The 13,566-nt window shown below is 42.9% G+C and overlaps 1 protein-coding gene across 2 annotated transcripts in view; it reads left to right on the plus strand.

Annotated features, from left to right (window-relative positions):
* Window positions 1-13,566, plus strand: part of RAD51B (RAD51 paralog B) — a 725,590-nt gene that overhangs the window by 519,353 nt on the left and 192,671 nt on the right. The window contains exons 10-11 of one of the 2 annotated variants that reach the window (XM_069465069.1): window positions 1,653-1,731; window positions 10,905-11,351. In XM_069465069.1, the coding sequence (XP_069321170.1) occupies window positions 1,653-1,731; window positions 10,905-10,921 (96 nt within the window). In that variant the 3' untranslated portion in view covers window positions 10,922-11,351. Of the gene's footprint in view, window positions 1-1,652; window positions 1,732-10,904; window positions 11,352-13,566 lie in introns of those variants that run through there. The other variant, XM_069465070.1, reaches the window with a different exon arrangement.

Genomic DNA, 13,566 nt, shown 5'->3' on the forward strand with positions numbered 1-13,566 from the left:
CATTCAGCTTCCCGGTCCCATGCTGCTTTGTCACCACCAGGATGTTGTCCATATCCATGTGGCTGGAGCTGATTCCTGCCTTGGGAAAGGGGAAAGGGAAAGTGAAGGGCATGCAGTTTTCTTATGAAAACATAATCTGGAAATTCTACCTGTCATTTGTACTCACATTCTGTTAGTCATAACTTGGTCACATAGCCACACCTAGTTGCAAAAATAGGAAGAGAAATGTGGAAACTTGGGGAGTTATTTACTAAAAGGATTCAGGCAAATGGCTAATAGGGGAAAATTATAGGCTCTGCTATAGGCACCTAGCTGATTAGTGGAAGAGCTAGATTCAAACCCTATGACTAAAACCGATGATCTTCCCATCACATTTTTCCACCACTTCTCATAGTTGACAGTGAGTAAATGTTTGTTGAACTGAGATAGATTGAGATATCATGTGTAAGCCTTTTTATTATTTGAAATTATTTCTTCCTTCTCCCTTGCCTCCCTCTTGATTACTTAAGTGGTTCTGCCCAAACTGTCACTATTTTTCATGACGTTATTTTAATGTATAAAACAGAAAACTACTATTCATCTTCCTTTAGTACAAATACTATAATAAAGTAATCTACCAATTATTAGAGGTTCTGTAGAACTATATGAGATGTGATAATGGATTAATGATACTGATTTTTTTAAATGACCAAATAACTATTTCCTTTAAATAGATGTAGTCTTAGGAGAATGCCATTGCTCAAAACATTTTTCACATTTTGTTTTGACTGACATATTAATCAACTCTTGCGGCAATATTGCTTCATGACACCACCATGAAAATCTCAGAGGTATACAGCAGTGTTTAACTCATGTATATGTTAGTCTCCAGGGGGCCAACTATTTAGGCTGGTCCTAGCTCGCCAGCTCTGTTTCAGATATCTTTTACCCTTCTTTGAGATAGCAGACTAGCATGAACTTATTTTTCTCTTGCAATGGCAGAAGCATAAGAGAACAAGTGGAAATATTTGAGGCTTCTTGAAGCCTAGGCTGGGAACTGGCCCAACCTATTCGCTAGCCAAAGCAAGTCATATGGCTAAACCCACGGTCAAGCACCATGGAAAATGTTCCACACCTTAATTAAGTCAGAGAAAATATAGTCACATGGTAAAGGACTTGGTGAAAGACAGAGACCAACAAAGCAACCCACCGTGGCTGTGCCTTTAGCAAGCTATTTTTCATTTTGCAGTGATGGTAAATCTTTATAGGTAGTGTTGAATTCTTTTTTTCTTTTCTTTTCTTTTTTTTTTTTTTTTTAGTAAAAATAGCTAAGTTTATGATTAGAATAAGAGAATCAGACTAGGTTTATCTTTGAGCAGAAAGGTAGCTACTTAAGCATATGATATAAAATAATGAGATTTTCCTAGAAGAATTGGTTTAAGAATATGGCATTTGGTGGCAGCATAGTTGGAATAAGTGTGTAGCCATTTAAGATGACCACTTTGAAAGGAAAACATTCATTTGCACATTTGGTTCTATAATAGTTTTTTAAAAAATAAACCTTATGACTTATAGTCGTATGTTACTATTTTGTTTCAAAGTGGGAAGAAGGGTGAATAGAGGCTCATCTTTTGATCCTTTGACTAACCCTGGAAAAATATGCTTTATTGCAGATTCTCATTGCCAAGTCCCCTCTGGCTCCCTTCATCTCATTTGTCTACACCATCAAGGAGGAAGGCCTGGTTCTTCAAGGTAAGGTCCTTGGATCAAGCTATTTCTTTAAGCTGATTATGCTCAGTGCTGTCCATTGCTGGTGGTAATTACTGCTGTGGTCCTGACAGAAGCTATTTCAGGACAGAACCAAAGGCCAAGATGAACTGGCCAGTGATATTTACCCTGATAAGATCAAGAGATTGGCATTGGTGGCAAGAATTTGACAGAGAAGACTGAGGTGGGGCTGAGGGAGAACTACAAAATTTCAAAACAGAGTGAGACAATCAGAAAATGAGAATCAAACCAAGAAAACTAGGAAGTGCCACCACCCCAGTCCTCTTCGCAGATTCTGTGGAGTGAACTGGGCCATGAGTCTCTCCCCACCAGTGTGGAGGGGCCAGCTCCATGGGCCCTATTTCCCCAGCTCCTTCTGGTTACTGTGTTTCCTTTCCCTGTGCTGAAGTACTGACAGGGTCCTCCTGCTGAGGACCAGGCCTTGTGGACCTTTACACTGTGACATGGGCCTGGGACTTGAAAAGAGCTGAGTTCTTGCTCAAGGTGAAGCATCTCAAGGCCACAGCCTGGAGCTCACTGATCTAAAATGGTTGTTCATTCCCAGATGCTGGATACTCTGGTGATTAGGAAAGACACCTGACTACAGGTCTTTCCAGAAAACAGTTAACATAAAGGAGTAAATTCAAATACCATTAAACTTAGAAGAATCAGCTCACAGGGTCAGATGTCTAAAACTGCTTTGTGGATTAAAAAGGGTCCCCTTGGAAGTGGTCAGAATACATATCTGTCGTCTACCGTCAGGCAGGCCCTACCCACAGAGATGTATGGATGCACATCTGGCCTGAACCGTATTGCCACTGCTGTTGATGGGAGAACTATCTGCCTTGTAGGATTTTGTAAGTTGAGTATTTTTCCCAGGTTTGTGAAACAAGGCAGGTCCTGCAATATCCCTGTGGAGACACATTGCATTGCAAAGATCTAGCCGGGCTTCTGTGGGGCACGCGGAAGAGTTCATGCTTCTGACTGAGGAATAGGCTGCGGCCTTCCCTTTCCTTCCCCTTCTAAAATGTCTGCTTTTTAATGGACTTGCAAAACAATGTGTTTGTTTGGCAAAGCTGAGCTTCACAGCGGGGACTCTTGGGTCCACGAAATTTGGGGTAAGAACTACTGACCTTTGGCTCTTAGCCTTTGACTTATGCTATCCAAGTTCCTTGGTAAATATTTTTTTTTACAATTGCAAATATTGTTTTCTGACAAAGAAGCAGAGATTTTAAGACCAGATTAAGCAAAGCAAACAGCAGGCCCCTTTGTTACATACTTTCTAAGGGTGTATAACTAATAAGCAATCAGAAAGCTGGACTTTTATTTACCCAGTGCACAGTGTGGCTTTCAGCTCTTCATTTTTAGAGGCTTTCTTAAAAGATTAGAAGTCTAATAAATAGCAAGTTTAGATGAAGAGTGCAAGAAATCCTATGGAGGATTACCAGATAATTTCAGGGGGGAAAGTGTTAGTTCTGCTCAGATGGCTTCTATTGATAGCCTTGCTATGATGCTTGTACCTTGATCACTGGGCATTTTGTGAAATAGCATTTCTAAGCCTGGTCTAATTTGGATAACTTTGGGGATAATATTTGTGGGAACGAGATTCACTGAGTTGCCTCTCTGATGCTCATTGCTAAGATCTGATTTTATCAGGGAAGAGGAAGCTGTTTGGAGAAAATAGAGAATGGAAATACAATGAATTGGTAGAGGTTAAAAACTGCAAGGAATGACTGTTAGAAAAAGTTGGAAAACAGGGAACAAGGTGGATTACTAAAGGAGGCTGACCTGGAACTGTGTGTCCAGGAAAGAGAAAGTCAGGAAAATATCTTATGATGCAAGAACCGTAACCAGTAAATAAACTGCCTGGGAGACCTCAGAACCTCACCTGGTGGCTTTCTAAGTTGTTTTCTCTATTCCACTCCCCCCAGCTACACTTCCCTCTCTGAGGTTTTCTGGAGGCAATAGAACCCTTCTGCTCCTAGCAGCAGTGCCACTGCAAACAAACCTCCTGGCACTCCCTGCCCATTTGCTACGTGCTCCCAAAGACTTTGGGAAAACAGAAAGGAGATCCTCTCCTCCAGAAAAATGGGGTTTCCTCCTTTATTGGAAAGAACCTTTTGATTTCAGTTTCAGCTCTGGGGTGATCCTGGAAAATCTCTGGAGCCCTAGTTCTGTCAGCTTGAAAATGAAAATATTAACCTTAATTGAAGGCTTCAAAAATTGCATTGCAACCCATTGGTGGATTGTGAAATGAAATCAATGAGTCACAACCAGCATTTTAAAAAAGAGAGAGAGAGAAGAAGAAATAGAGAATAAAAAAATATCAGATTATATCACATATTGTATCATTTCATAAAATACTGTATGATTATGTGTGTACACATACACGTTATGAGTTTATGTATGGGGATTGCAGTATAAAACGTTTTTCTTACTTAGACTGCAGTAACCAGCCTGGGTGATCTCAGTGGCCTTCTCCCTTCAGCCTTATCTGATTCTCCTAGGAGATGATGTACTTATCATTCACTTAGCTCAGCACAGTTGTACCCTTGAGATCTCCACACACTGGAACATAAAAGCTTATTTTTTCCCCATTCTTACCAGATGACTGAGCTAAAAGACACCTGCACAATTCCCCAGGTTTAAAGCAAAGAAACCCTTGATCTATGGGCGGTAAACTTGGAAAGGTACCAGCAGTCAAGGCCAAGAAGTTTTCCTTGGTGAGGGGTTGCTTTGGCAGGGTAGCCCCTAGCTGGCATGGAAGTTGGCACCTGGAGCTCTGGATGGGATGTGCAGTGCATGCCTGAGGGGCTGAGAGACAGAGAGGGGCAGGGCTGGAAGAGTGAGGGCAGCTCCTGCGCTACCAGCTGAGAGAGGCTGCCAGCCACTGGGGCTGACCTGCAGTCTTGGATAGAGCCGCCCGCGTGGGGTGGTGGGAAAATCTACCCGTGGGGGTGGGCTGGGGGCTGTTAGAAATCTGGGAGTGATCCCTCAGTGCCTTTTATCCCTTTGCAAGCCCCAAGATTCCTACCGGCCTGCTAGCCAAGGGGGGTTTATAATACCTGAAGAACTCCTGAGTGCACAAGCAGAGGGAGGGAATAAAAGGTGAGGACAAAATTCGATTTACTGGCTCCACAGGCCATTCCCCTCACCGGTTCTCAAGGATTAGGATGCTGAGAACAGTCGGCAACTGGGGGCCTTATTCCCTTCCCTCCCCTTTGTTCACTGGGATGGGAAGGACAATAAAACGGCAGGCTGGAGAGACTGAAGGGCTGGTTAGAGATTTCTCAGGCTGCTTTTTGAAACACTTGAAGGAGCCGGTCCATGCTATTGTTGTAGTAAAATAGAAAGCGGAACTATTCTCCTTTTGCAAAAAAAGAAAAGAAAAAGTAGAAGAAAGAAAACCCACCCTCCCAGCATCTTCAGGAGGCTAGACTCAGGGCATTAGCATGGTAATACCATCCTGTTAGCATCTTCTTTGTCTGGGATTGCAGGCTCTGGTGCCTGCACTGTAGATGCTGGAAATACTTGGGCCCCAAAGGAGAGGAAGGTTTTAGCACCAGCTTCCTGAGAGTTCAGACTCGCAGAGGGGCCAGGTCCCAGGCAGAAAGTTCAGCCCCTTTGCACAACTGAGTGGGGAAGGTGGGGCAGGAGGAGGATCTCATGAATCCATTTTTTCTTTTGTCCCCAGAGTTCACCATGAAAGTCCCAGTGGCCACCAAGTGGAAAAGCTTAGAGGTTTGGCTAGCCTCTTAGAGTGAGGCTAGGGTTGCTGGGGCCTAGTGGAGAGGAAAAGGCTGGAGCTGGCCTTGGAAACCGGCTTTAATGGGGTGGCCCACAGAAGCACCTGGCTGCAGAAGGGAAGGGAGAGTTTACAGCGAACCCTGACTTGACCCACATCTCTCTGGTGGTGTCCTTTGTTTCCCCAGCAAGCCCCAAATGTTGTGCCACCCAGAACACAGCTGTGACTCAAGGCCAGGAATAAAGGTCCTGTCCCTGAAGGCAGCCAGTCTGTGTCGCTGATGCGGCAGGAGGCCTGGGGGGAACCCAGGACCTGGCTCTCCTAGTGCCATCCCAGTTTTCCTGGGGCTTGTGGGAATACACGCCCGTGGACTTGGTGAAGCAGATCCTAAAGAAGGACGAGGTTGATCCAGCAGGGCCCCTAGTTGACTCTTTTTCCTCAGGAATCTAGGGAGCATTTGAAAAAGAAAAGCCACGTTGTTTTGAACAGGACAGATGATGTTTTTATATTGTTTTTACAAAATGGAGCTCAGGTATGGTGGGTTGAATTTGGATTCTGGTGCTGTTCTCTACTAGTTTAGGTTTTAATGAGCAGCATAAACCTTGGGAAGGGACTGGGGAGGCTTAGAGGAGACCAGGACACTCTGAGATAGGTGCAGAGAAGGTGCTGGAAACAGCTGGTTTCCTTTTTCTTCAACCACTTAGTATAGGACCCAGAAGAAAACAGAAAACGATGATATTTTTTAGAGCTGGAAAACTATGTGCTTCATCTTTCTTGCTTTGCTTTTACAATCAAGAATAGTTTGTTTGATCGTCTTTTGAAGCATATCGGGAGAGGCATTAATCTCCTCTATTTGTTCCCTTGTCACAAACTTGGGTTAAATTCTTCCACCCCATTTTTTTTAGTCACTGAGCCAACTGGATGATTTATTGAAAAATTCTTTTCCCCCAAATACCACCATCTGAGTTCATCAGATTTCAGTTTCAATCAGTAACCCATGGAAATGTTTTATGCCTACTGGACTCAAAGTGACCCAGAAGATTCTCAGTGTTTCCATCCAGGTATGGAGGTGTCTGTATGGTAAATATCAGCCACATACCTGGCACAGCTTGGCATTCTTGTGGGAACCTGGGCAAAGAGCCCTGGAATTCAATGGAGCAGAGAGAATGAACCTTTCTCCCAGAGGTCATAAAGAAGAGGGCAGAACAGGGGTGTCACATTGTCCTGGCCTGTCAGGTGCCACTGCAGTCTCAGCCTGCCTCTTGTCCTGGGGCTTCCCGGGGGGAAAGGAGGAAAGGACTCCCATCTGCCCGGTGCTCTTCTCTTTTAACATCCACCTTACACCGCTCCCTCCATGGCACCTTCCCACATTGGCCGTCTGCTTGGTTCACTTCTCTTTCTTCAGCTATTAGCCTCAAAGAGAGATTTTGTCAATGTGGAAAAATATTTTTAATACAGAAAATCATAAAAGAAAAGCCATGAGTCTAACACCCAGAATTAACAAATGTTAAATTTTATCCCATTTGTTACAAGTTTTTTGTTTGGTTTTTTTTTTTTTTTTTTTTGTAATTACAGAAATAAAATGTGACTAACTTCAAAACTTTCTCCTCATCCTGCACTCCTCCCCAGGAGTAAAAGTTCTGTAGGGTTTGGTATACATCCTTCCCCTCAGTTCCTAAAAACTTTTCTACATATATGTGAATCCATACTTAATGATGATTCCTTTTAAGTGCACTCTTAAATTTGCATAAGTGGTTTACTGTACACATTATTTTACAACTTGCTTTTGTCACTTAACATTATGTTTTTGCAATATAGCCATGTTGATACACCTAGATCATGTTCTTTCACTTGACTTTAGGTATCCACATCCATTGTATGAACAGACCACATGTTATCCACTCCCCTGATTATGGGAATTTTGATTATTTGTAAGTTAATTAATTTTGTCACATGTGTCTCTCAGTATGCAGGTATGAAGGTTTCTCAGGTATTCAAAGATGGAATGACTGGTCAGAGGCTATGCACATTTTCATCTTTGCTATATCTTCTCAAATTGATCTCCAAAGAGGTTTATTAACTTACAATCCTTCTGGAAATAGTGAAACAATTTCTATGCAGCTGTATATAATTATAAGTTTCTTGTGTATCCACAGGCAATCTTCTTATACATTCTTTGTGGGTGCTTCTTTTCTCTGCTGTTGGAGTGTAAGCTTTTCATAACCTCTAGTGGGATCTTCTGCACAGTGTGTGCTTTATGTATGTGCTTAGATGATTAACTGATAAATATTTCTTCATTCCTCCTAAAGTTAACTGTATATGTTTCCCAGAAAAAGAGCTTTTAGTCTCCTACATCACCCTAGTTTTCAGGTGAGGGAACTGAGTTTCAGAAAGGTGAAGTGATGTTCACCACCTTAAAATTGGGTTTGTAGCCCTTCCCAAATACTCAGCCTCGGCTTCTAAGATTTTAGAAAATCAGAAATGGGTTCGGGCCCCCTCATCTTCCATCCTGCCAACTTCTGTAGCAGCTTATCTCTCAGGCTTCACGGGCCTCTGTTGAGATACTCCAGGCCTGTCCTGAATCTTGAATCTTGAATCTTGAAATTCTAAGCTCAAATGGATCAGTCACACTGAGGTAACGATCCTTCAAGGCATTCCCTGAGTGTAATTTGTTTATAAGTTTGGGTGTAACCACAACCTAAACTAACAGTGGTGTACAAGGTAGAGGTTTACTGCTTTGTCACCGCAGTCCAAAGTTGGTATGACAGCTCAGCTCTACATGTTTGTCCAGGGACTCAGGCTATTGGCTTGTTCCTCCGTCATACATAGGGTATTGCCACTGTTGTCATGGTCCAGAATGGTTCAGCATCATGCCTTCCATCCAGATAGCAGGATTTGTGTGAGATACAGAATGGTGGGGGAGGGAAAGCATCCCCTTCCTTTAAGGACGTTAACCAGAAGTTACACACATTGTTTCTGCTTATGTGATGTTCACCAGTCTATAGAGGTATGGCAAGAAAGTCTGAAAATGTAGTCATTAATCTGGGTGGCCATGTACCCAGCTAAACCTTGGGAGTTCTATTGTCATGAGAGAAAAAGGAAGAATGAATATTCAATGACACAACCCTCACAGAGGAGGAGCCCAGTTGCAGAGATTAGGCCCCAGGGTGCAATAATACACACCCATGGTTGGGCTTGTTACATTATAATAGAGTTATACTCTTCAAATGCAGCGTAAATATCATGTGTGTTAAAGATGCCATCAGAACCCTCCTTGGTTCCAGAGTCTAGATAGAGAAATAGAATTTCACAGTCAGTTACTTTACCAAGGATCAGCACCCAAAACAGAATCTCCTTCAAGCAGAAACTTTAGTATGTGTTTTGCTATCATGCAGTATGCAAGAAGCTTGAACAAGAGCTACTAGTACACATTTTTTCTCCAAAATATTTTTTACTGTTTCCACTTTTTTTTTTTTTTAACATGGCACAAAATGTTACAGAAAAACTTTATTCCAAGGCCTGGACAATAGTTAGACTAGATTCACCCCTCTTTTAGAACCTGGCAGCCATTTGGCTATCTTTGCAGACTTAACAATTTGCATTTGTTAAAATGCCCAGGTAACAATATCAAAATATGTTAAATCAATTCAGATTGTTGATTTTCTTTGAAAATCTCTTCCAAAAGTACTTGGTGTTCTTTCTGAAATATGATTTAAGCTCCATTTCAGTAAGTTCAGTTCAGCAATTATTTGTTGAGCATCTGTTGTTCACAAAGTATGGTGCTTAGGGCTCTGGGAATATAAGGTTGAAAAAAAAGTACCTTCCTTTTAATAGCTCAAAATCTAGTTAGGAGAGATATAGTTAAATAAGTTTAATCTAAAGCAAAGTGTGACACCTATTACTAAAGTTCAGACAATGTGCTGTGGAAGGATAAGGGGTCTAGACTTATTCCAACTAGGATGATTTGAGGAGGGTCCCTGAGAGTATGTGGGACTCGAGCTGCACTTCAGCTTGTGAATACTGATGAAAACTACATTCCATTGTCTCTTGAGAGAGGCCAGTTTCTTTGCTGTTTGAGGGTAGATTTGGGGACACGGGGGAATGCTGATTAGTGACGAATGTTGGATCATGCTGACTAATGTGTTCTAAATGGATTGACTCAACAATAAAGGGAACATTGAGAGTCAAGAGTTCAGATCCTGAATTTCCCGTGCGATGAAGTGTAAATCACTTAGCTTCTTACTGCTTAATTTTTTTGTCAATTAAAATGTGCTCATGATGACAATCCAATAAGTCACCTTGACGAGTAAGTGCTTTACAAACCTCAAGAATAACAGAAATGCTTAACAATAACCCCCGGGACAGGCTTATGCAACCGTGGGTCATTCATAGTACACACAGAATCAGAACATCCATCACATGCTGCTTGCTAGCCATGCGAAACTTTTATTTCCTCACACATGCCATGAGAACTGACAAACAGTGAACTGCACTCACAAAAACTGACAAATAGAGGAGCTTTTGAAAAATCTTACTATCTACCTACTGGGGCGTCTGTGTCTTTCTACAACAAATGTCGCCACAGAACTAAGAGCTTGCATTGCATACACAGCTCTTTCTCTCTTTTGACATCTCCCCAGCTAGACTGCTTGAGAACCTGGCCTTCCATGTCCAGATGTTTACTGAATTCTGAAGGCCCCCCAAAGAGCCCAAGTTCTTTTGTTGCTCTCCGAATCATTTCCCACAGAGACTGACCGATGTCCTGAAGGAGCCCTTCAATAGGAAGGATGAATGAAGGCTGAGGAAGACATGACCCCCTGAGGCTTGCCCACATCCACCCTAACAAAGGGTCTGAGGCGCAGCCTTGTAAGGAGTGTTTTGGTCAGCAGCGTCCCTATGAGAGACCAAGTCTCCCCCACAGGGCTGTTTTCAATGGCTACCATCATTGTGGAAGTATCGGGCATTTGTTAAGGGCTGTGGTATGCTAGGTGTAGCACAAAACATCTAAATCATGGTCCCCTGCCTTTGTGAGGGATTCCTGGCTACAGATGGCAGCTGGCTTTCTCAGGGGAAACTCGGGGGTAGTGGATAAAGCCGAAGAGGGGCTCCTGTTTCTTTGGGTGACCTCTTCCCACCCAGTGCAGCTAGTCTCCCCTTTTGTCTGTAGCTATCCAGGGGTGTAGGACCTTAACCCACACCTCTGCTGTGCTTCTGGGTGTCCCTGATGTGCGAGGCGAGTGACTTTATGGACAGTAGCTATGGAAGAGGCCTGCTGCTGTAGGAAAAGTTTCATTTAGATTGCTGGTGGGAAGTTAGTGTATTTCATGACAATATTTTTTTCCAAACTCTCTCTCTCTCTCTCTCTCTCTCTCTCTCTCTCTCTCGTTGGTTTTTTTTTTTCCCCCCCTTTTAGGCCAACAGAGGCCATAGGGATACTGTGACCTTTGTCTAGAGCTGATGGGGGCGTGATTTGTGAAATAAAACAGGACCATGCTGCTTGGAAGAAGGAAACGGAAGCCAACATAATGGGGATTAATTAGTTGATTGCTGTTGAGATGGTAACAGATTTGCTCCTGGACCATTGAGCCAGCGATTTCAGACCTAGCAGGGAAGGTGAAGATGAAGAAGCCTTTGTTCAAGTCTCTAGATGTGTAGGGCTGAGGGCTTTGCCGCCATGGGATGTCAACAGCCATAATAATAATAATTTGCACTTATATAGCACCTTTCAACCAGGCACCTCAAAGCGGTTTAACCACATTAATTAATTAAAGCCCACAATCCCCCTGGGGAGAGGAGGAGGATGACTAACAAGATTTGTAATTACAGGAGGGAACATTTCCGAATAAAGTATTGTCTACCAAATAAAAAGAGTAGGTGTAAAGGAATTGGGGTCTCCAAAGAGTAACTGATTCAGAAATGAAATGATGGGGGGGCCTGGGGGCGGGCATAGGCATGGGGGTCTGCCTTGTGCCAGAGGGAGGCCGATGGGCTCAGAATTCACTGACAGGTTCAGATCCCGCCAAGAAGTGGAGCATGTATGGTATTAGTGGCGTTTGAAGGTCATTAGTGGCATAACTATTGTAGTGTAAATTCAAGTTTCACTGGTATATTGTGTACATCCCGGTGGAACAAAGAGCTCTCTCTTCATACAGAAGATTCGTGCAGAATTTAATAAAGGATGAAATGATTTCTTTAGATTTAAAGCCCAAAGCTGGGCCAGTCAATTAGCAAATAAATCAATTGGTGACCCATAGGATAATTTAGTCGTTTCCAGTAGAATGCCCGGCCCACCCGCTCCTACTGCCATGAAGCTTCTGGCTGAAGCATCAGGCTGGGTTCAGTGCAAGGTCTGAGGGCCTCAGCCCCTTCAAAGCCAGGCGTTAAAGCTTTCCACCCTTTGGCCTGTAGCCCCTCTAACCCAAGTTGTTAGTGACCTCAAACTGTCCTCTGTAGAATCACTTTCTACCTGCTCCCCCTTCAGAAGATTTTAAGTGCCTTAAGAGCTAGAATCAAGTCTTAACCTATTTTGTGTCTCCTGTTGGCCCCCAACAGAGTGCTTTGCACAAAGTGGGTACAGGTTGATGAAGAATGGTTGAATGACTGAGTCCTTCAACAATTCAATATTTTTGAGCACATACCAAGGAGAAACTTGAAAACAATAGTATGTGTGCCCATCCTTGAGAAATGTATTGCAAGGAATGGGAAAAGACTCATAAACTACTAACTATGCCATAAAGCAGAATCACAACCAAGACCCATGCTGCGAGAGCAAAAGGAAGAGCATCTTATGAGCTGGAGTGAATCAGGGAAGGTATTCCTGGAGAGAAGCAAGTGCGCTGGGCATTGGAAGGCAAGAAGGATTTGGGTAAACCTAGAAGAAGCTAGGGAGGCAGATATTCCAGGCTTTGGCCATGTGTCTCTGAGTGAGCTACATTTTGAGAACCTGTGGTATTCAAAAAAATGTTTGGGAAAACCAAGGTTAGTATTTGCAACCGATTAAATGTATATTTCCTTGGAATTCTTATGACATGAATTGGCTAATTTCAAACATCAAGAGATTATTTGAGAAACTGGTGGTGGGGTTCAGGATACACTACCCCAAAATATGGCACCTTGGCATTTGAGAAAACAGCAGAAGCAGGAAGATCGCTATCACCTTCCCCTCACCCCTGTTCTCCTGAAGCAGGTCATAAAACCTTCATTCCTAAGGTGCTCATCCTACACCCAGAAGAAAGGAATATCCTTATCTGTGAAGACATGGGGACAGAGAGAATATGGACAAGCCTTGCTAAGTTCCCCCCCAGGTTATTATCATTAGATCATACCCTTTTGTTCTCTAATCATATTTATCCATAACTATCTACTTGCTCCAAACCTTAGCATAAAAATACACAGGTTTTCCTGTTTCTTTGGGTCTTTGTTTCTGAAGGCTCCCATGTCATTTAAAATTTAAATTATTATGCTTTTCTCTTCATTTGCTATAGGGCCTTAGCCATGAACCTTGCAATAGGAGGTAAGAAAAAGATGCTACTTTTTCACCCCTCCAATGTATGGTTCCTAACATGGGGTGGCTGAGACACTTCACTCATTCTGGAGCCTGCAGATGAGATCCTGGGACAACTGACAAAAAGCTGGTGAAAAAAGAATTCTTACCAGGGTCGACTGTCCCAAATTGAGATGGAGCAGGGACCCCACTTGGGGGCCTGGCCTGCTACCCAGGCCTAGAAATAAAGGAAAAATCTTGAGACCTTTTAAGGGAAATTCCAGGCACCTAGCTAGTCTTGAAAAGTAGATGAGCAACCTGATAAGCAAGAAGATGTACCAATAGTCTCCCAAGCAAGCCAGAGTCGCAAGGTGTTTTTGTTCCCTATAGAAACTAAAAGATAACTTCTTAACATATGTTGTTGAGTTATTTTTCAAAAACCCCACCAGATGGAAAATGTTGGCCACTATCATGTAGATAAGGGGGAACTGAGGACTGAACTCTGACCTTCATTCTCTGTTCTAAATTTCTTCCTGAGGAGCTTGGACAGAGTCACACTCACAGGCCAAACCTTAACATTCCTTTCTGCAGG

The sequence above is a fragment of the Eulemur rufifrons genome, chromosome 2, assembly GCF_041146395.1.
Source record: "Eulemur rufifrons isolate Redbay chromosome 2, OSU_ERuf_1, whole genome shotgun sequence".
Taxonomy (NCBI): Eukaryota; Metazoa; Chordata; class Mammalia; order Primates; family Lemuridae; genus Eulemur; species Eulemur rufifrons.